The 24,193-nt window shown below is 40.5% G+C and overlaps 1 protein-coding gene across 2 annotated transcripts; it reads left to right on the top strand.

Annotated features, from left to right (window-relative positions):
• The first annotated feature begins 1,017 nt into the window (after positions 1 to 1,017).
• LOC104227475 (ubiquitin carboxyl-terminal hydrolase 25) lies at positions 1,018 to 23,351 on the top strand. 2 transcript variants are annotated; one of them, XR_711121.2, is made up of 9 exons: positions 1,018 to 1,496; positions 2,022 to 2,502; positions 2,581 to 2,656; positions 2,735 to 2,827; positions 16,487 to 16,573; positions 16,905 to 17,773; positions 18,549 to 18,674; positions 22,468 to 22,639; positions 22,730 to 23,351. XR_711121.2 is itself a non-coding variant. In XM_009779718.2 (9 exons), the coding sequence occupies exons 1-8, from the start codon at positions 1,316 to 1,318 to the stop codon at positions 22,586 to 22,588; spliced, it is 2,034 nt and encodes a 677-aa protein (XP_009778020.1). In that variant the 5' UTR covers positions 1,019 to 1,315; the 3' UTR covers positions 22,589 to 22,601; positions 22,730 to 23,351. The 2 variants fall into 2 exon arrangements, 1 of the variants encoding a protein (XP_009778020.1); XM_009779718.2 differs by having other exon boundaries at positions 1,019 to 1,496; positions 22,468 to 22,601.
• Positions 23,352 to 24,193: the final 842 nt, after the last annotated feature.

Here is a 24,193-nt window from a genome sequence, read left to right as displayed (position 1 = left end):
CGGAACCTGTCCAGCAAAAACTGCTCCAGAATAACCACCCGATGACTGGGGGTTATCTCTACTATGCACAACCTCGTTTTTTGGAAGGTCTTCGACCTTCGCGTACATCTCCAACATTGTGATTACAAGAAATTCCCGGCATTCATCCGGAGTCCTCAGAAAATCACTCAAAGTTTCATAATCGTCGATGTTAAACTCCGAGTAAAGAGCAACCCTTTGCGGAGTGACGGAATACGAATATCTTTCGGTTACTTTAAGTATCACTGAACGTTTCCTCACACTCATTTTTTTGCATAACAACGATATCAATTTATCGTCCTCCATTGTAAGTGGCAATTTAACATGACACTGAGCAGGTAAACTGTAGCCCACAGAGTTATTTTCCATCACAACCTCACCTCCCAATATAATAAAACTCTTATTCTACGCTCTTCAGACATAATGAAAAAATGCTGGAGAATTTAACAACAATAAACGTTTCAACAAGAGTATGGAAATGGCTAGCCGAGAAATTTCTACGTTGTACACCTTTTGAATGAATTTCTATACAATCCTAACCTCTTTATATAGGAAATGGCTAGCCGGGGATTATTTTTTATATATAGCGCCCAAAAAGTGGTTACTATACGCTTTTGAATTATTGAAGTCAGGAATTATTGGTGGGGCCAGGAAAAAGGTGTATAACGCCTGAATACTGGACGCTATACATAAAGTTTTATGTATAAAGTTTTATGTATAGCGTCCAGTATTTGGGCGCTATACCTGTTAGTGTCAGCTTTCTATGTATAACGCCCAAATACTGGGCGCTATACATTAACGACACAGTTAATGTTAATGTATAGCGCTCAGTATTTGAGCGCTATATATAAAAATATCATTTTTTTTTACACCTATTAAGGTGCTAGTTGTCCAAAAGAACCACATTTTGGTTCCTTGGAGTTGGGGGATGAGGGGGAAGTTGTCTGTTTTCACAGTCTCCTCGTCTTCTCTTTCTCTATATAACAACACAATACAAAACATACTAACGCCACACTATTATTTACCCACCCCGAAAAACAAATTGTATTGTATATATAGAGAATTATATAACCACTCACTGCCAATTTGAAACCACAATTAAACCTCTCATTGTTCTGGAAATCTCCCTCCCTCAACCAAAAATTGGAAAAAACCTAACAGGAGAAAAAGAAAAGCCAAACGTAGAAAGAGAGAGAGAGAGAGAGGAATTCGAGGCGATGCGATCGTGGTGGCTGCGGCTTTGGGGCAGCCCATACGCGGCGGTGCTGGCGGTAGAGGAAGAAGAATTAGGTCGTTAATGGCCTATTTGCTGCAAATGAATTGGCAGCCGAATCTGCTCAGCCAGAGACGCAAAACTGGTCCTCCGTTAGGGCTCAAAAACCTTGGCAATACCTGTTATCTCAACTCGGTTCTTCAGTGCCTCACTTACACCCCTCCCCTTGCCTTTTTCTGCCTCCAATCTCAACATTCCTCTTCTTGTAATTCCTCCATTATTTATTTATTATACTCATCTTTATTGTGTGTGCGCCTCTGTGCGTGTTGTGTGTGTGTGTGTGTATTTACTTCGTACATGGGCTAAGCCCCTTTGTTTGAGCATTCAATCATTACATGCCCAATTTGAGCAGGACTATTATTGGAATTCATATTGCCAACTCCAATTAGCTAGGTATTGAGGCGTGGTAGTTATTATGGTTATTGAGGATTCCTGTAGTCGACCCTGATAGTTTGAGATTGAGCTGTTAGTTTTTAAGTTTATTGAGGATTCACATAATATAGGTCTGATTACTTTGGTTTGAGGCTTGGTATTTGTTATGATTATTGAGGATTCATATCACCGACTCAAGTCACTCAACTAGTTTCGAATTGAGGCATGATGTTTCTAGTATATTATAGAGCTGACATCAACTAATCTTTATGATTGATGCATAGTTGGCTGAGCACCTGAATGTTTGATTGATGCCCTAGTTTTTAGCTTGAAATAAAGATGTCCTTCTATTGTGCAGGTGATTCTGGAGCTGCAGCTGCTTCAGAGAAGAAGAGTGAATGTCCTTTCTGCATATTAGAGAAGCGAATAGCTAGGTCTTTGAGTCTTGAATCAGCCCTAGATACTCCGTCTAAGATTAATCATTGCTTAAAGATTTTTGCCCAGCATTTTAGGTATGGGAGACAAGAGGATGCCCATGAATTCTTGCGCTATGTCATTGACGCTTGCCACAACACCTGTTTGCGGTTGAAGAAGTTGCAGCAGCAAAGAAGGAAGGGTGGTGGTGCCGATGGGAATGGAAATACCATTGTTAAGGAAATCTTCGGGGGTGCTTTACAGAGCCAGGTCAAGTGCTTGTCATGTGGTGCTGAGTCAAATAAGGTGGACGAGATCATGGATATAAGTCTTGATGTGTTGCACAGTAGCTCCCTCAAAGATGCTATGCAGAGATTTTTTCGGCCCGAGGTTTTGGATGGCAACAATAAGTACAAGTGTGAGAAGTGAGTATTTTATCCCTCTTTCTTGATACATATTTTATGATAACTGTGCTGTTGGACTGAGGACTTATGCTTGTTTAGCTGTAAGAAATTGGTGACAGCAAGGAAGCAAATGTCGATTCATCAAGCGCCAAATGTTCTTGTCATTCAGCTCAAGGTACAAAATTGTTGGAATGTTTGTCTTTTCTATTTTATATTCAACTGCCAATGCTAACCTAGCTTTGGTTATGGATAGAGGTTTGAAGGAATATATGGTGGGAAGATCGATAAGCCTATTGCTTTTGAGGAGTTTCTAGTGCTTTCAAGCTACATGTGCAAAGCGAGTCAGGTATGTGTGTAAAGATTAAGTTCAACATATATTGTTTTGCTCCCCACCATTGAGTTAATTCTTTCCCAATTAAATTCAAACCATCTTCTGCTGAAGATGTTCTAGCGTGGTGCCAAGTAAAACTTTTATTTTACCATTCTTTTTGAAGAAAAAATTATGGGGTATTGGTATTTTTTCAGTATTAGTGCACTTCACCAGAGCCTACCTTGTCAGCTTGTTTTCAAAATGGGTAACCTTTTATGCCAATGAGTTTTGTGTCTTTGATTTCTCACCATTTAACTTGACTATGATTTCACATGTAATTGAAATGTCCTTGTCATAGCCGGATAGGCTACACGTAGGCACCAATACATGGCGTTCTCTCGATTGCTAACTCTAGATATAGTTGTTAAGGCAGAGAATTTCTCTCCGGCATCTGTGATGTTTTCTCTTCATTTTGGCGATTCGTCTTTTTTTTTTAAATCCTAGGAGACCTAAAAGTTTTAAATAACACAACAACAACACCAATAATAACAAACCCATTATAATCCCACATAGTGGGGTCCAGGGAGGGTAGTGGGTACGTAGCTTACCCCTACCTTATTGAGATAGAGAAGCTATTTCAAATAGACCCTCGACTCAGCAAAGTATAAGCATCACATAATGAAGAGAAAAACAAGAAGCGCAACAACGAGAAGCCATGTAAAAGCAGCATAAATAACAACCAGATAGTAAGATGACCGAAATGAGAGAAATAACAGGTAGTCATAGAAATCTAATACCAACAAAATACGAAAGTACGTACTAATACTACTGGTATGAACAAGGAGAACACTCAACTAACTAACCTATTACCCTAATCCTCGACCTCCACACCTTCTTATCAAGGGTCATGTCCTCGACCAGCTGAAGCTGCGCCATGTCTTGCCTAATTACCTGTCCCAATTCTTTTTCGGCCTATCTCTGCCTCTCCTTAGGCCTTCCAATGTCAACCTCTCATACCTCCCGACCGAGGCATCTGTGCTCCTCCTCATATGCCCAAACCATCTAAGCCTCGTTTACCACATCTTGTCCTCAATAAGGGTCACACTGACCTTGTCCCGAATAACTTCATTCCTAATCCTATCTAACCCCGCGTGCCCTCACATCCATCTCAACATCCTCATCTCTACTACCTTCATCTTTTGGACATGGGCTCTTAACTGGCTAACATACCCATACAACATAGTCAGCCTGACCACCACTTTGTAGAACTTACCTTTAAGTTTTGTTGTAACCTTCTTTTCACACAGAACACTGGAAGCAAGTCTCCATTGCATCCATCCCGCCCTAATATGGTGTGTAACATCTTCATCGATCTCCCCATTCCTCTGTATAATAGACCCAAGGTATTTAAAACTTTCTCTCTTGGGATGACTTGTTGAAAATGTTGGTTTATGTTTAGTTAACAATGGCATGCTGAAAATGTTGGTTTATGTTTAGTCAACAATGGCATGCCAATTGGAAGAGTTGGTGGAAAAAGTTGGTATGGATGCTAGGAGGAAGCTTCCTCCTTTGATGTCACCCATGACATCAAGAGGAGGTAGTTTGATGTCAGCAATGACATCAAGAGGAGGTCTTTACCTCTATAAATAGATGCACTCCTTCACTTGTAGAAATCATCCCAAAATAATACAATACATTGTAGTGAGTAGAGAGTTAAGAGAGAAATTCTCTTAAGTGTAATTGGGAAATCTCCCCTTCCTTTGTTAATATTAAAAGGACAATTGTTCTCTGGTGGACGTAGGATTATTTTGATCCGAACCACGTTAAATCTTGTGTTCTTTCTTTTACGTTTCCGCTAACAATTGGTATCAGAGCGACAGGATCCTTTAACGATCCAAGGAGGAAGAACAAGCAAATATGAGTTCCATGAAGTTTGAAATTGATAGATTCAATGGACGCAACAACTTCAATATCTGGAAGATCCAGATGATGGCGTTACTGCGGAGGGAAGGTTCAATCCATGCTATTGACGGAAAGTATCCTACGGATATATCAGCTCCCGACAAGGAGAAGATTGAAGGGGATGCATTGAGTGCAATCCAACTATCCCTTGCACCTAACGTGCTTTGTGAAGTGAGTACGGGTACCGAAGAGACGGCCAAACAGTTGTGGGAAAAGCTAGAAGGGCTATACCAAGACCGATCAGTGACAACAAGAATGTTGTTACAACGGCGTCTTCACACATTTAAGATGGGGTCAGGTACTTCGTTACAAGATCATTTAGATGCGTTTAATAAACTTGTCATGGACTTACAGATTGCAGGAATTAAAAGGGAGGAGGAGACGCTTGCATGTGCTTTGCTATTTTCATTGACTTCAGGATATCGTGATATTGAGAATTCAATGATGTATAGCAAGGAGCCTATCAAGCTTGAGCAAGTGCGGCAGGCACTTAACTCTAGTGATGTGCGGAGGCACATTGAAGGAGATAGAGATGACCAGGCAAGTGGCCTCTTTGTAAGAGGCCGGACTAGCCAACAGGGAAAGACCAAATCAAAGCACAGATCAAAGTCTCGTGTGAACAAGAAGAATACAGAGTGTTGGGGTTGTGGCAAGAAGGGGCACTTTGAACGAGATTGCCCAATGTCAAAGTCCAAGGAAAAGGCGAGTGCATCTACAGTTGAACAGGTACATAATTTTGATAATGATTATGTACTAACAACATCGTGTAATAATAATAGTAGTTATGAAAACAAATGGGTGTTAGACTCTGCTTGTACTCTGCATATGACGTTCCGAAAAGACTGGTTTAGCAGCTACGAGAAAAGTGGAGGAACCGTAGTAATGGGCAATAATGCAACTTGTGCAATAGTTGGCATTGGCTCAGTTCGGGTTCGCTGCCATGATGGAATCGTGAGGACTATTACACAAGTCCGTCATGTTCCTGATCTGAAGAAGAATTTGATCTCCTTGGGTACTCTGGATGAACAAGGCTACAGGTACATGAGCGAAGCAGGAACTATGAAGGTGACTAAAGGTTCTTTAGTCATGCTGAAAGGCAAGCTGGAGAACGGCCTTTACACATTGGCCGGAAGCACCATTGTTGGCTCTGCAAATGCATCTACAGTGCAGTTATCTAATGATGACAAGGCAAGACTATGGCACATGAGACTGGGTCATATGAGCGCACGTGGACTGGAGATGTTGAGCAATCGTAAACTTTTGGAAGGTGAGAAGATCAGCACGCTTGACTTCTGTGAGCACTGCGTTCTAGGGAAGCAGAAGAAGGTCAGCTTCAGCACTGGCAAACACAAGACAAGAGGAGTGCTAGACTACATCCATTCAGATTTATGGGGTCCTTCTAAACTTCCATCGAAGGGCGGAAAGAGGTATCTTCTCATTTTTATTGATGATTTCTCACGAAAGGTTTGGGTGTATTTTTTGAAGGCAAAAAGTGATGCTTTTGAAGCATTTAAAGAGTGGAAGATTTTGGTTGAAAATCAAATGGAGCGGAAAATCAAGTATCTTCGCACAGACAATGGCTTGGAGTTTTGCAATGAAGAGTTTAATGAATTCTGCAAGGTTCATGGGATCTCAAGACATAGGACTGTCAGGCATACCCCACAGCAGAATGGAGTTGCCGAGAGAATGAACAGAACTCTTCTTGAAAAGGCTCGTTGTATGCTCCTACAAGCCAAAATGTCCAAAGTATTTTGGGCTGAAGCAGTTCACACTGCTGCTCATATTGTCAATCGATCTCCAGCATCGGCAATTGACTTTAAGACTCCGAATGAGGTATGGTCAGGTGAACCCTCTAACTATTCATACTTACGAGTATTTGGGTGTCCAGCTTATTATCACGTTAATGAAGGAAAGCTTGAACCAAGGGCTAAGAAGGCCATATTCGTAGGGTATGTGGATGGAGTAAAAGGGTACAAACTTTGGTGTTTGTCTTTACTCAAATTTATAGTTAGTAGAGATGTCACCTTCGATGAATCCTCTATACTTGATCCCCGTAAAGTTTCCGTGGAGTTTTCAGGAAACAAGAACAACGAGCAGGTGGAGCTTCCGGTGGAGCTTGCCAAGGAAAAGGATCAAGAGACTCAGGTTAAAGATGAGTCAGAAGATGTAGGCGTTGAAGAACTTGCTGTCAATGAACCATACACAATTGCGAAGGGGAGGGAGAAGAGGCAGACACGAGAACCGGAACGCCTTATAAATCAAGCAAACTTGATTGCATATGCGTTCGTAGCTGCACAAGAAGAGATTAAAGATCTGGAGCCCTCCTCGTATATTGAAGCAACTTCTTGCAAGGATGCCGCACAATGGCGGTTAGCCATGACTGAAGAGATGGAGTCTCTTCACAAGAATCAGACATGGGTCTTAGTGAAAAGACAAAAGGGGAAGAGGACAGTTGGATGCAAGTGGGTCTACCGAAAGAAAGAGGGAATTCCTGAAGTGGAAGATGCTAGGTTCAAGGCGAGATTGGTTGCAAAAGGTTTCAGCCAAAAGGAGGGAATTGACTACAATGAGATTTTCTCTCCGGTCGTGAAGCATAGCTCAATTCGCGTGCTACTAGCATTGGTTGCACAATTTGACTTGGAGCTTCAACAGCTTGATGTCAAAACTGCTTTCTTACACGGTGATCTAGAAGAGACAATCTATATGGATCAACCTGAAGGTTTCCTAGCTGAGGGAAAAGAAGATCACGTATGCCAACTAAAGAAGTCTTTGTATGGTTTGAAGCAATCCCCTAGACAGTGGTACAAGAGGTTTGATGCATTCATGACTACACATGAATTCTCAAGGAGTGCATTTGATAGTTGTGTGTATCACAAGAAGATGTCTGGTAACTCAATGATTTATTTACTGTTGTATGTTGATGATATGCTTATTGCTGCTAACAACATTACAGAGATAAATGCTTTGAAGAAACTATTGAGTAAGGAATTTGACATGAAGGATTTAGGAGCTGCAAAGAAAATCCTTGGTATGGAGATTTCAAGAGAAGACGATGTTGTACATCTTTCTCAGAAGAGGTATATTGAAAGGGTTCTCGAAAGATTCAATATGCAAACGTGCAAGCCTGTAAGTACACCATTAGCTCCTCATTTTAAACTTTCAGAGTCACAAATGCCTCAGTCCGAGGATGAGGTGGAGCATATGTCAAAGATTCCTTATGCCAGTGCAGTTGGTAGTATTATGTATGCTATGGTATGCACACGTCCAGATATTGCTCAATCTGTAAGTGTGGTAAGTAGATACATGTCCAACCCAGGAAAGAGGCATTGGGAAGCTGTCAAGTGGATATTGAGATATTTCAAAGGAGCTTCTGGTGTTGGTCTTACCTTTCGAAAAAGTGGTACAGGTATTTCAATTCTCGGTTATGTGGATTCTGACTATGCAGGAGATCTTGACAGAAGAAGGTCCACAACTGGATACATCTTTACCCTCGTTGGCAGTGCCGTCAGTTGGAAGTCGACTTTGCAGTCGATTGTCGCTTTGTCTACGACAGAAGCAGAATACATGGCAGCAGCGGAGGCGGTAAAGGAAGCTATCTGGTTGAAAAGTTTAGTAGCGGAATTGAGTTTGGTTCAGCTGGAATCAACTCTTAGATGTGATAGTCAGAGTGCTATTCATCTAATGAAAAATCAGAGATTTCATGAGCGCACTAAACACATTGATGTCAGATTTCATTTTATTCGAGATGTTATTGATGAGGGAACTATCAAGGTCGTGAAGGTTATCACAGATGATAATGCTGCAGACATGTTGACCAAGATAGTCCCGCTCGCTAAGTTTGCACACTGCAAGGACTTGGCGGGGGTGTGCATCAACTGATGCAACTCCGAAGAGAACAGTTGCTAGGTGGAGGTGGTATGTTCAACAATGGTTTGATTCTTCTTGTTTCTTACAACGGGGTTGCCCAGTAAGCTTAGAAGTTTTGGCCAGAGTTGTTCACACGCTCGAAACGCAAACCAAGGTGGAGATTGAAAATGTTGGTTTATGTTTAGTTAACAATGGCATGCTGAAAATGTTGGTTTATGTTTAGTCAACAATGGCATGCCAATTGGAAGAGTTGGTGGAAAGAGTTGGTGTGGATGCTAGGAGGAAGCTTCCTCCTTTGATGTCACCCATGACATCAAGAGGAGGTAGTTTGATGTCAGCAATGACATCAAGAGGAGGTCTTTACCTCTATAAATAGATGCACTCCTTCACTTGTAGAAATCATCCCAAAATAATACAATACATTGTAGTGAGTAGAGAGTTAAGAGAGAAATTCTCTTAAGTGTAATTGGGAAATCTCCCCTTCCTTTGTTAATATTAAAAGGACAATTGTTCTCTGGTGGACGTAGGATTATTTTGATCCGAACCACGTTAAATCTTGTGTTCTTTCTTTTACGTTTCCGCTAACAATTGGTATCAGAGCGACAGGATCCTTTAACGATCCAAGGAGGAAGAACAAGCAAATATGAGTTCCATGAAGTTTGAAATTGATAGATTCCAGGGTGTGCCTCCACAGCTCTAACCTCACGTTAACATCGTCTGGCGTCTCGTCAATCAATATAATGTCATCTTCAAATAACATGCACCACGACATCTCCCCTTCGGTACCTCCCCTTGGATATGGCGCATCAGTACGTCCATTGCCAAGGCAAACAAAAAAGGGCCGAGTGCCGACCCTTGGTGCAACCCCATCATGATCGGGAAGTGATCTGAGTCCCCTCCTACTGTCCTCACCCAGGTCTTAGTTCCATCATACATGTCTTTAATCACCCTAATGTATGCCACAGGTACACCTCTAGCCTCCAAAACATCTCCATAGGACCTCGAACTTTATTGTAGGCCTTTTCTAAGTCGATGAACACCATATGCAAGTCCCTCTTCCTCTCTCTATACTACTCCATCAATCTCCTGACAGGATGAATGACTTCCGTAGTCGAATGCTCCGACATAAACCCGAAATGGTTCTCGGAAATAGACACACTCCTTCTCACCCTCAGCTCCACCGCCCTCTCCCAGACTTTCATAGTATGACTAAGTAGCTTGATACCTCGATAGTTGTTGCAGTTTTAGATATCACCTTTGTTCTTGTACAAAGGAACCATCGTACTCCATCTCCATTCTTTCGGGCATCTTGTTCGTCCTAAAAATAACATTAAATAACCTAGTGAGCCACTCCAAGACCGCCTTGCATGCACTCTTCCAATACTCCACCGGAATTTCATTTGACACAGTCGTTTTTCCGCTGCTTACGCATAGCCCCCTTGACCTTATCAACTCTAATACGTCTATAATACCCAAAGTCGCAACGACTCTCGGAGGATTCCAAATCACCCAACACAATGTTCCTGTCCCCCTCCTCGTTCAAGAGACCATTGAAGTAAGTTTGCCACCTCTGCCGGATATGCCCCTCATCCAACAAACTCTACCTTCTTTGTCCTTGATGCACTTTACTTGGTCAGTGAGGAGCCTTGACTAAGGGAAAGGCTCAGGAGTTGGGGGAGAAGCTGTTGGCTATGGGGGCCTGGGGGAGCAGTGGGGACGCGAGTAGTATGTGGACCATGACAACAAACTGCATTAGGGAAGCTGCTTGGGAGGTGTTAAGGGTTTCGAAGGGTTACTCGGGTGGCCACAAAGGGGACTGGTGGTGGAATGAGGAGGTCCAATGAAAAGTGGAAGCTAAGAAAGCGGCATATCTGAAGCTAGTGGGGAGCACTGACGAGGAAGAGCGAAGGTCGTATAGGGAGGGATATAAGAAGGCAATAAGAGAGGCGAAGCTCGCGGTTATGGCAGCCAAGACTGCAACTCTTGAAGGATTGTATGAGGATCTTGGGGGCAAAGGAGGGGATAGGAAGCTGTACAAGTTAGCCAAAATTAGGGAGAGGAAGGCTCGGGACCTGGATCGAGTGAGGTGCATCAAAGACGAAGACGATAAGGTATTGGTGGAAGAGGCGTGTATCAGACGTAGATGGCAGGAGTACTTCCATAGACTCTTGAACGAGGAAGGGGATAGGAACATTGTGCTGGGTGAGTTGGAGAACTTAGAGAGTCGGAGAGATTTTGGGTTTTGTAGGCGTATTAGGTGTGAGGAGGTTGATGTGGCTATACGAAAGATGAGCAGGGGTAAGGCGACTGGGCCGGACGAGATCCTGGTGGAATTTTGGAAAGAAGCGGGTAGGGTAGGGTTGGAGTGACTTACTAGCTTGTTTAACGTCATTTTCAAGACGAAGAAGATGCCCGAAGATTGGAGGTGGAGTTTGATGATTCCGTTGTACAAAAACAAAGGTGATATCCAGAACTGCAACAACCAGTGTTGTAAATAGCGCTCGCCTCAGCGCTAATAGCGTGAGGTGATGCGATGCGAGCCTCCAGCGCTATTTGCCTCTGTTGCGTGGCGATTTCAAAAAGGCGAGCGCCTCTGCCTGTGTAGCGAGGGGCGCTGTGTAGCGAGAGGCGCCCTGTAGCATCGGTTTTTGAAAAAAAAGAAAAGAAAAAGGCAGCAGACCAGCGATTAACAGAAAAAATTTAGGGCTTCAACAATTTCTTCTTCTTTCTCCTTCAAGTCGATCCAAGTCACATCATCTCGACCCAGTCACATCATCGATTCTTCTTTCTTCTTCAAGCTTCTTCATCAGGTATGCTTCTCTTCATCTCTTTTCTTCTTTCTTCTTCTCCTTTCTTCTTTTCTTCTTCTTCTTCGAGTTTCTGCCCTTTTTTTCTTTCTTCTTCTTTCTTCTTTTTTTCTTCTTTTTCTTTTTCTTTTTTGATCTAATGTTTTTTGATCGAGCAACATAGAGCTTTTTCTTTCATTCTTTCTTCCTTCCTTTTTCTTCGTCTTTTTTTTTTTTGCTCTGCTTTTCAATTCCTTCATGGGCAGAGGCGAAGAGCTTCTTCATATCTGAGTTTTTAATTGATATATTTTTTAATATATTATTGCTATTGAGTTTTTAGTATATATATATATATATATATTTTATATATATATATATATATGCAAATTTAATAATTTATCTTTTTATATAAATTGTCGCTTAACATAAAAAAGGCGAGCGCTTCGCTTCTTGCCTCTCGCCTCAGTGAAGCGGGCCCTCATCGCTATTTGTTGCCTCACGCTATTCAAAATACTGGCAACAACTATAGGGGTATCAAGCTGCTGAGTCACACTATGAAGGTCTGGGAGAGGGTGGTGGAGAAGAGAGTGAGGACATGCGTATCTATATTTGAGAACCAGTTCGGATTTATGTCGGGACGATCAACCATAAAAGCCATCACCTCGTGAGACGATTGGTGGAGCAGTATACGGAGAGGAAAAAGGACTTGCACATGGTGTCCACTGACCTTGAGAAGGCTTATGACAAAGTCCCGAGTAAGGTGCTATGCAGGTGTTTGGAGGTCAGCGGAGTCCCGATAGCGTACATTAGGGTGATTAAGGACATGTACAAAGGCGCTAAGAATCGGGCGAGGACTGCGGGAGGAAACTTGAAACATTTCCCAGTGGAGATGGGGTTGCATCAGGGATCAACCCTTAGCCCGTTTTTGTTTGCCCTAGCGTTGGATGTCCTGACACGTCACATACAAGGGAGGGTGCCATGGTGCATGTTATTTGATGATGACATTGTACTGATTGACGAGACGCGAGGGGGTGTTAACGCTAGGTTGGAAGTTTGGAGACAAATGCTGGAAACCAAAGGTTTCAAGTTGAGTAGGTCGAAAACTGAATACTTGGAGTGCAAGTTCCGTGAGGAGAGGCATGAAGAAGAAGTAGAAGTAAAGATTGATACTCAAGTCATTCCCACAAGAGATAGTGTCAAGTATCTTGGGTCTATAATCTAAAGCAACGGGGAAATTGACGAGGATGTTACTCACCGCATTGAAGTTGGATGAGATGGAGGCTAGCTTCGGGGGTTTTATGTGATAAGAATGTACCGCCTAGACTTAAGGGCAAATTCTACAGGGTGGTGGTTAGACCAGCTATGTTGTATGGAGCTGAGTGTTGGCCCGTCAAGATGTCCCATGTCCAAAAGATGAGCGTAGCAGAAATGAGCGTAGCAAAAGATGTCTGAAGTTGAGAACAACATCCACATCCTTTCCACCTTTTCTTGAGCCGAGGGTCTATCGGAAACGGCGTCTCTACCTTTCCAGGTAGGGGTAAGGTCTGCGTACTCACTACCCTCCCCAGACCACATCCGTGGGATTATACTGGGTATGTTGTTGTTGTTGTTGCACTTCACTTGGTCCAAGTCACGGGCCTTCCTTTCTCCCACCTTGGCCAGCCTGAGTAGCCTCTTATCCCCGCCTCTGCCCTTAAGTTCTTCGTACAAACGACCAAATGCTGCGGTCTTAGCCACCGTAACTGCAAACTTTGCCCCCTTCTTAGTCATCTTATACCACTCCCTACTCGTCCGCTTCTCCTCCTCGTCTACGCTTCCACTAGCTTCAGACACGCCGCTTTTTTGGTTTCCACTTTTCTTTGGACCTCTCCATTCCACCACCAGTCTCCTTTGTGACCAACAGAGTAACCCTTCGAGACCCCTAATACCTCTCTAGCAGCTTCCCTAATGCAATACGTAGTCATGGTCCACATAATGCTCAAATCCCCGCTACTCCTCCAAGCCTCGTAGTCTTCAGTATTAAAAAATGTTTAAGGCAATCACATGCTTATCTAGGTCAACTTAGGGGTTGTTTGGTGGCCCCGATGGACATTAAGATGGTATTTGTTTGATAAGGTAAAGGTAATCTATTAACAAGATGATACCAAGATGGTACTACCGGGGTTGTAAAAAGCGAGCGCTTCCTCGCTTAAAGCGAGAAGCGAAGCTAGGGGAGGTATCTGGCACTTCTGTTAGCTGTTAGTTGAGGCGTTGCAGATTTACAAAAGTGCTCGCTTCCCCTGAAAAAGCGAGAAGCAATGAAGCGATGCGAAGCATAAGAAGCGAGCGCTTCTCTTTATAACTGGGCTGCCAACGTATTTAATTAAAAAAGCTGTCTTTTTTTAAAACACCATCGAGCAGCAACAAAGAAAGAAAGAGGCGACCTAGGGTTGAAGTTTTCTACACTTTTCAACTTCAAGATCATCAAGTTTGGTCCCAGGTATGTGATTTCTTCTTCTTCCTCCTCCTTCTTTTTCTTTTTCTTTTTCTTTCACTGTTTCAGCATCCAAATAGCAGCGAAATGCTAGCGAAATTTTTTCCCCCTTCAGTTCTTCTTTCTCATTCTTCTCCTCTTCTTCTTCTTCATTTTCTTGCTCTGTTTCAGTGATAAAAAGATTGAAATACTGCCCATTTTTCCGTTAAAGTTATACTGCCCTTCTTTTTGAAATGCAATATTTATTTTAATATTTTTCTTTAAAATTCCGCTTCACTTCAAAAAAGCGAGCGCTTCGCTTCTCGCTTTAAGCGAAAAGGGGCTCGTCATTTTTCCTCGCTTTACGCTCTTCACAACACTGGGTACTACAAAAATACAGGAGGATATTAAGATAGTATTACTGCCTTCTCCCCTTGGGTTTGGTAAGTCGAAGTAATACAGGGTATAATCAACAATCTGTCATGTTTGATCCAAAACTCAGATTGCCCTTGAAAAAAATTACTTTCTTGATTGCAAAGGTTAGTGTAGAGTTATAACGCTATTATGACGTAGGGTAGGGGATGGAGAAAAGAGGAAAAGGGGGGGGGGTTACTCAAGAGGATGGAGCTGCCATCAATGATAATTACATCAAGGTATTGAAAGAGTAAGAGATGGTGATCTTAGGGTATGTGAGGTAGAAGCACTGATGCTAATAGTTTGAATAAGGGAGCTATAAATGTGTCAGTGAAGATGCCAGGATGGGTGAGAGCTACCGGAGGGAGGATGCTAGACTATGATGTTGCTCCATACTGGTGTGACTGGGAGAGAGGAGCTAGAGGGAAGAAGGAGGAAGGGACAAAAATGAGTTGGGTTTGATCTTGTCCCATCTGTAAGAGTTTATCAAAACACCTTTGTTAGACAATTGCTCTGTCTTACTAATTCCTCAATTGTTAATACCACTGCTTGGAAAAATCAATGCGGGGAGGCCCTTTTATGAAATTCTAACTGGGAACGAGGGAATACTGCTGTGATAATTTGTTTGTGGGTTCTCCAATTAATAGCCTATTTGGCCAATCTTATTTTTGGCCAAAAGTGCTTTTTTTGGCCAAAAGCACTTTTGGCCTCAAATTGAGGTGTTTGGCCAAGCTTCTAAAATGAAAAAAAGTGCTTTTGAGGAGAAGCAGAAGCAGTTTTGGAGAAGCAGAAAAAAGTAGCTTCTCTCCAAAAGCACTTTTTGAGAAGCACTTTTGAGAAAAATACACTTAGAAGCAATTTTTTAAAGTTTGGCCAAACACTAATTGCTACTCAGAAGTGCTTTTCAAGCTAATTAGCCAAACACAAACTGCTTCTCACCAAAAGTACTTTTGAGAAAAACACTTCTCAAAATAAGCTGATTTTTGCAGCTTGGCCAAACGGGCTATAAGACTAGTGCCCTGTCTTACCAATTCTTGAATTGTTAATACCACGTCTTGGACAAATCAAGATAGGGTGGCACTAGTAAAAAATTCCAACTATGTAATAACCAACATTGGGAACAAGGGAATACTGCTGTGATAATTCATTTGGATTTGGAATCTACGCAGGTAGTTTTTGGGGTTTCCAATCAAAATCACAGGTGCAAATTTCATAGCTTGCTTCGTACTTTGTCTACACTGTCTGTAAATCTGCTTAGAAGAAAGGGCTGAACTGCATAGTTTTAATACAGGAGAGTAATTCTACCAATATTTACTTTTAATCCAAAAAAAGATAGTTTTTTCTGCTAATGACTTCCATTCTTCCTTGCTAACATATGCATGTTCTCCATTCTTCGAGTTGGGAAATCTGTGGTCTTATATGTACTCAACTCTGGATTTAGGCAATTTCATGATATTAACAGATGGGATTAGAATCTTAATTGGAGAAGGTAAACTGGATGGGGTTGTGCGTCTCAGGGAGTTGGTTTGTGTATTGTTTTTGGGAGACACTATTTCTTGGCATTCTTTTTTCTTGCTTTTTGTCTTGAAAGACCTACAATCTCTTGGAATATTGTAGACTTAGCGAAAGATAGGGCACATGGGAAGAAATAGATTTATTTTGATGAAGAAAGAAAGGAGATGATTATATAGGCGATACCAGGTAGCTGTGAGTATATTTTAGTCATGTTAATACATTTACTTTTAGCTGTATGCCTTTTAGGAGTCTTTTAGCCCTATTAGAGATTCTTATCCTATTAGGAAATATAGGGAACTTCTAGTACTTTTTCATTGTTATTTTATTTTGTATAATGTTGGCATGATATGAATTTAAATGGAGAACATGGTCATTGAGGATTCATATAGCCGACGCTAACTTATTTAGGACTGAGGCGTAGATGTTGTTGATTCATGGTACAATGGATTTTATATTGGCTTGCATCAATTTAGGTATAATAGTCTATGGTGCATATATGTGTATTTGACCTATCCTCCTTAAGAATTGTACCTGTAACTCCTGCTGACAGAATAGTAGTATGCCTATTCGAAATAAAAAAAGGTGAACGATGGGAGTTGCACATCCTCGCTGATTGAACACTCAACTTCTAGTGAGTAAGTTGATTAATAAGGTACTTCTGTCTCATAGTCAAGTTACTTTATGTTCCTTATTTTGCAGGATCCTCATCCAGAATACAATCTTTTTGGAACTATTGTCCACTCAGGCTTTTCACCGGATTCAGGGCATTATTATGCATATATCAAGGTATGCCAGAATCATAGTTGTGAATTTCTACATGGATGACTTCATTTCCTATTAATTTCCTCTTGTATTTTTTCAAAACAGTAGTCTCAATGTGTCCTGTTGAAGGTAAATTACATTCATAATTTCTCATGCATACGCTGGCATGCCGTGAACTCCATTAGTTGGTGGAAAAATATCTGTCTGGCCAAGCTTACAAGAGTCTCAACGTTTTCTTTGTTCTTCGTTATTCCTTATTCTGTATAGTCAAAGATGATAATAATAAGATGATGGAGCCAATCATAGTTTTGTTTTGCCTGATGTTTGTGTTTTGATTTTGGTTGGCTGTTTGCAGGATGCTGTGGGTCGTTGGTACTGCTGTAATGATTCTTTTGTTTCTCTTTCAACCTTGCAAGAAGTGTTGTCAGAGAAGGTGTACATCCTTTTCTTCTCTCGTACCAAGCAGAGGTCACCACTCACCAAGACATGTTTATCAGTTAATGGGTCAAAGTTCAATCATTCCAATGGCTTGGCTAGATCCAAAATCTCGACCTGTGACTTAGCAAAACCAGAAAATGGCAAACACGTTTTAGGCCACCCCTCTGAGAAAGAAAATGTAATGACTTTTAAGGTCAGTAAAGTGCATTCGAGCCCAGTGAGGGAGTTGAGCATATTTGAAAGATCTTCCATCAAGAAGATACCTTCTTCTGGGAATATCAAAATTGTTGTTCATCAAAGAGAATCTGACAATAGAAATGGTGATGTGAGAGCATCAGTTCTTACAGAGAAAGAGGTTACATCATTGCCAGACAGGAACGGTATTAGGAAAAGTTGTGGTAATGGTCATATGACAAGATCACATGCCTTAACACACGGAAATGGGAAACTTCCGGGTGTAGCAACCAGCTCTGTAGCAGACGGTCCCCATAAAGATTATGGTTTGAGTAATGGAAAGACTGCAGGAAGGGATTCATCTGCCAAAGAGGCAAATGGAAATGGCAAAATCCAGAGTGTCGCAACTAATCCCTTAAGGGGAAATGTGCGTAAAAATAATGGGGAGAATAATGAAAAGGCAGCTGAGGTGACTTCTGTACAAAAGGAGATGTCAAATGGCCGTGTTGAATCCTCTTCTATCTCAGGTTCAAAGAGAAAATTACCAGATGACTGCATCCTGCTTGAGCAAGATGCTCAGTCTCGTGCGAAGGTGGAAGAATTAAAAAAGGAGTATGTTATTCTATCTCTGCATTTCCTGCAGTCCTCGTCCTTAGTATTATTATACTTTAGGGATCGAACTTTAGAACTCATTATAGTTGTACCCACATTTGTTAGAACTTGAGGTTATGTGCTGCTAAAATGAAATCGTTATTGTGTTACATTTGATTGCATAGGTCCATAGGGTGCCAAGCGTTTTGCCTTACATTATTCTCTGTCTCTCTTAATTAGGCGAGATATCCTTTGAATTAATAAACTGGAAGCACTCATCTCTTCCGAATCCGTGCTTGTCACTACTCACCACAGAATGGAAAACCATTTTGTGTTCTGGTCCATCTCTGCTTTCAGTTTTAGTGGGGAAGTGATTACAGTAAAAAGTCTCTTATCACTGGTTTGGAGGAAAAAAAGGAAAAGAAAAAAGAGTGTCTAAGACAAGGTTGTGGAGTGGTGTACGATTTGTGCATTTTCTTGTTCTTCTCAGTTGTTTATGATGTTGGTTACTGATCAGCCATATCTTATCTTGACCTCATTAACAATGTATTGAGAAGAGTTCTGAGGAAGGAAGTTGAGTAGGACATTTTTTTCGATGAAGCCAAGCTGTTTAGTTCTAATTTGTTTTGTTGTCAAGCTATATACATATGGGAAGCTCCCTTTTGCTGTCATCTTGTTTGGTGGTTAGAGATAATGAAGTACTTTCTGCTTTCATAGTCTTGCCTAATAAACTTTTAACAGTATTATCTTATCTGCTCAAACTGATTTTTAACCCTATCTTTCTAATGAGTTTCAGGCTCCATAAGGAGGCTTCATTAGTTTTAAGAACGTGTGGTTGGTCGGAAGAAGTCTATGCTTTTATGCATTCCAAGAAATCGGGGGCACAAGCAGACAATGAAGCATCAGACTTTAATGTGAAGAAGTACGTTTCTCTAAATTTGCAGTTTGAATTAGTACATTTAAGAAATTAAGAGTACTTGTTTGTCCTTGAGTCCGAAACTGCTCCCCTCTTCTTTGGTTGTTTCAATACTAAATTTGAGAAATTAGATACTATGGGAAACTTGAACACGTGCTGGGTGCTATTACCTAGTTTCTTATTATTCGCTTATTTCAAATTTGTTTGACCTGCTCTCTTTTTTGATCTCTTTTTTCATTAAATAATGTTGTATTTCACAACCTTCAAAAATTTATCTACCGCTTCTGTATATGCGCTTACATGTTAGTTCGGTTGAGGCGTAGTTGCATATATGTTGGAATTTGGTTTGACATCTTTATATGGATTTGCATGTCCAAACTCTTATCTTTGTGTATTCCTGCCAAATTGAAGCGCAATATCTCATTCAAACTTTCTTCTTTCATCTTTGTGTTGGTCAAACTACGTTGGTTAATTTGGGACGTGGAGTATCTTGCGCAGGGTGATAATGGGAGAAAGATTAAAAGGTGACTTTGAAGTGAATTTACGTGTTAAACATGACAGTTAATTTCTGCCAAGGATATAGATGGAACTTCCAAGACCATTGTATTTTTAACTCTTTCCAACAGAAATCCTACTGTGAAACGAACTCCTCTACTGACTGTTCAGAATTAATGCCTTTGGGGCTTCCACAAAAGGGGGATGGGGAGGGGGTTTAAGAAAACATAATTGGTTGGTTTACCAATATAAAAGCTGGTTAAGCTGGGGTTTTAGGTCTTATAAGTTGTATCCATCGGGTTGATTCTATTTGGGTTTAGAAGAGCAGAAGTTTCATTTTTGTTATTTGGTTAAGTTTAATACTCGCTCTTTGGTGGTTGTTCTCCCATTTGGTTTTGGTACAGTTATCAAGGAAAATTAGAACTATTGTTATACTAAAATGTAAATGGTCCAAATGATCATAAAATTGATTGTTGCAAAAACTTTGCCATTGTTTGTATTGGGAAAAATCGTTCTTAACACGTGGTACAACACAGTAGTGACATATGGTAGGAGTGGTTTGACACCTGTGAGCATGGAAGCTATAGCCGAGAGAGCTGAAGAATCATGATGGGGGCCGACCATTCATATACGGGACAAGAGTAACCGAAAGAAATTCACCAAGTATGTATCCGGAACAGACTAAACGTTTCCGATGACTAATTCCGGTACATCCGGGATCCTCCTGAAATCGTGGCCCCCGTCCGTGATGCTATTATGGTTATAGTTATTGGAGATCTCGCCCCCCACTAGCCACATACACAACGTGTAGGCTAGGAACTCGGAACAACTACATCCCACTTAAGTTACAAATACCTTGCTTTATTTACTTGTAACACACGCTGAGGACACACGAAAGTTCACTCTACATATGTTTCTCAAACGTTATCATTTCAGTTATATCCTTGAAAGATTGTAGTTCGCTCTTGTAAAGCCGTATCAGAGGCCGACGTTCAATAAGAATTCATTTCTCTAATTCTGCTTTATTTATCACTGTTATTCTTCATTTTATTAGACACACTTTGGACAAATCTATTTACTAGTGACCTAGAAACATAAATTCAATTGTTTATTTTAAAACCAGTTTTTGGGCTGTAAACATTGTTAGGATTAAAGTTGGTCCCGAAGTATCTCTTTATAATAGAATTATGAGAAAAGCATGGAGAAGTGTGAAGAAGAAGTATCTTGATAAGTGTACAGAAGAAATATCTATATTTAAGAAAGTGGACTAGTTTTGGGACAATCTAAAATAAAAGAAGGAAGGTGAAATTTTCCTGATCTTTTTCCGTGAAACATGCCAAAGACTTTTCTGTTTCTCCTCCTGCATTTTCCTGCTTGAGAATTTTTAAATTAGCCCAACAGTGTTTCACATTCATAAATAGCCCAGTAGTGCTTCATGGTCTACTCGATAGTGCTTCATAATGAAACTGCTGTGTCTAATATTGGTAAATGGACCAAAGAAGGCATTCTGTTTGGTTCTTTTTTCCTTTGGCCTAAAGTTTCTCCAGCCATACTTAATTTAATTTGGGACAAAGAAAGTATTGTTCACTAACAATATGTTGAACCTTTGTGATTGGTAAAGCTTATTTGGTATTGAAACGAAATGGGCTCGAATGGAGTGGATTTACTGCAGAGGATTCTTATAGTGTCAACCCCTATTAATTTTAGGATTAAGGCATACTTAATTGATTTTTACGGACAGCGATTGACTATTTGGGTTTTATGGACAGTGATTGGTAAATTGGGTTCTTTTTGGGATGAGGTAAGTGACCACATTCGCCAGAATGTGCAAGTAGCACACATTGAGGATAAAATAAGAGAATGTCGCTTGAAATAGCAGCCATGTCATGCGCTGACCTCCAAATGCATCATAAGTATGGGACTGGTGAGTGATGAACGTGTCAAAAGGGATAAGGTAGACCTAGACTCACATGGAAGGAAGTTGTCTCCAAAGACCTATAATCTCTTGGAATCAATGCAGATTTAATTCAGACTTCGCAAAAGATAAGGCACACTGGAAGAAAAAGATTTATATGAGTGATACCAATAGTTAGGACTATGTTTTACCGATGTTAATACATTTACATTAGGTTCCTATGCTTTCTAGGAAAAATGGTTAGTGAGGATTCATATAGCTGACTTCAACTTATTTGGAACTGAGGCGTAGTTATTGTATAAGGTAAGTGATCGGCAAGCTCCTTGTTTCTGCTTTTCTTGCTTTAGTGTGTTGCGTGAAGAATGCTCTGTCTTCCCTCTTTGAATCCATGATCTGACTGTTGTAAACTGATAACAAGTAAATATTCCCTGAATCCCCTAGTGGCATCGCGTCTCACATCATGTGCTCTTTGATTTTGCCTCGATCCTTTCCTACATGTCGTCTCCACTGCAAGGGTCAATTTCCAGCTTTTTCCCTTTTTTATTTATCTTTTTTTTTCCAATTTGAAGTGTATGATGTGTGAGAGAAGTGTGTCCCCTAATTTGTTTTGTTGTGCTCCTTGCTTTCGGCTTGCCACTGTATTATTTTCTTATAATCCTTGTAGCAGCAACAACAACAACAACATACCCAGTAAAATCCCACTAGTGGGGTCTGGGGAGGGTAGGATGTACGCAGACCTTACCCCTACCCCGGAAGGGTAGAGAGTTTATAATCCTTGTAGCATGTAATGCAAAATGCTTTTGATTAAGAATGTAAAGGAAAAATACCATCCGAGCACCCCAGAAATCTTTGTTTCTTATTATTGTAATTATCTTCTTCTTCTTCTTATTGCTGTTAATTTTTGTTGTTTGGAGGTAGCCTGTCGCAGCGAGTAATGCATTATTGATACTTGCAAGACTCTTTCATTTTCATTTACAGGAACTTGGAAAGAAGTTTCTGGAAGCATTAATAAAAATCATGTTTCTTGGTTTAAAAAGATTTATCATTGTAGGAATGAAATGATATGACTTTCAATCCCCTACAGTGTCATCATTGTGGCCGTGATGAACTTGGTTGAGTAAGAATTGCGGACAATCAAATAGAGGAAAAATGTGAATACAATGGTGGGCTAGAGGTTTACTGATCAATGGATATCATTTGGCTATTGGTCATTTCTTGAACTATAGAAAACCTGTTGAATGTATTTATGAACTTGTATAGCATGGGAAATTAGCATGGAGTCCATAACTACTTTTATTCAGATCTGACGTTGAAACTGACAAAGCTTACACATGCCTTAATATTCTCAATTTCTTTTCATCTCACACCAAGAATGTTTTGGTCTTGCAGGAGGTTATTAATTGCAGATGCCAAATCAATGTTTATCTCACGAATTCCTGAATCATTGAAGGGTAGTCTTATCAAACGCCTAACATCAATTAGTCAAGGAAAACCACCCTCCAGTACTTAAGCACTCACACATGGTATGTGCAGAAGCATAGTGGTCTTTTCAGGTTTCGAGGTGCAAAAATTATGAGCCTTGGTGGTCATTCAGTTGCTTTGTTTATGGTCCCATTTTTTTACGTGAATTGTACCTTTGACAATTTTGCAGTCCATCGACGGTGGTGCTGATTTGCTTGGTCTGTATTTTTTGTCACTCGGAGATGTGATGTTAGTTTGTGGTAATGTGGTTGCGAATGGATTGCTAGTGCAGTATATACCATGGCGGAGAAGGTAGCACATGATAAGTTGTCTTTGATTTTGTTCACTTCGCCATTGTGTGTCCGAATGGTGTTCTGTGTTCTATCAGTTAAAAGAGGAAATCATAGCACTAACATCGTATTCTGGTTGCGAATTTCCTTGCGAGACTAGAGTCTGCCGATAGAACACGTAAATTCTATTCGTGCTGTACGACATGCCCTTTTTGGCCTTTGCTGAGCATGTATTCCTCATTTTATGGATGCTTAACAATTTTTCCATAAAATTGTGGTCGGGTTGTATTCTTGTCTAGAGTTGAGGTTTTACTTTTAAACAGACATGATAATACCACTAGATAATTGTTAAGGTAATTCCATATTCATAGTTTTGTAACCCAAATTTCTTGTACGTACTGCTATCATATGTTCCTCGTCTCTGTTGAGTCTATACTAGGAAAAAATAATGGGTGTTCCTTCTAGCAATTTATTTGCAGCTGTTTGTTATTGAATCTAAATCATCTTGATTCTTGAGGAGAACATGAAAGACTGGAATGTGGGGGGATTTATCTCTAAACGCAAGGGAATTTAATTCTTTTCAAGTAAAAAGGTTATTTTATTTGGAGTTGTTTTGCTAAAGAGATAAATGTTTATCTACAATTTGTCACTGACATAAGGAGCATGCCAATAACGTAGAAAGTGAAGTTATACTACTAACTACTATTATTCCGAGTTTCCAGTTCCCATCTGTGGAGATGAAGAGTATGATACTGGTTTGTCTGGTTGCCTAGAATAATAGGCAGTGGCTTCTTTCTTCGATGAAGGGCATAAGTAGTACATGCTAAGTTTAGAGCCTTAGTCAAGGGTTAATTAGAGATTTAATCAAATAATAGTGATGAATCTCTCACCCTCTCCTTTACTCTTTAGTTTCTAAAGCACTCCGTAATGCCATTGGCTACATGATACGGCCTTATGAAGGAATGACAGGTTTGGCAGAAAATGCAGTCCTGCTGGAAAAATTCTACAATTTGATATAGCTTCGCCGATAATCCTAAAACTACATATATATTGTGAAGACTGCAGCATATTTGTGTCATCAATTTCGGTATCATCAACTACACTGAATATACAAAGGCTTATTTAATTTTTCTCAAGCTTCAGTTAATTTTAGGCGAGAGTCTAAAAAATGGCATAAGCAAATCCCAGATTTGATTCACAAGGGAAAGCATGTTTTTGTGAGTCCCTAATAATCGTTCAGTACTTTGATGAAGTCTGGAGGGACAAATCTCCTCTCTTGCCTTCTGACCCTTATGAAAGAGCCCATTCAAGTATGTTGACAACAAGGTAACTTTCTTGACTAATTTTAAGTGTATTTGATACGG

The sequence above is a fragment of the Nicotiana sylvestris genome, chromosome 7 (assembly GCF_000393655.2).
Source record: "Nicotiana sylvestris chromosome 7, ASM39365v2, whole genome shotgun sequence".
Taxonomy (NCBI): Eukaryota; Viridiplantae; Streptophyta; class Magnoliopsida; order Solanales; family Solanaceae; genus Nicotiana; species Nicotiana sylvestris.
This window is presented reverse-complemented; position numbering and strand designations above follow the sequence as displayed.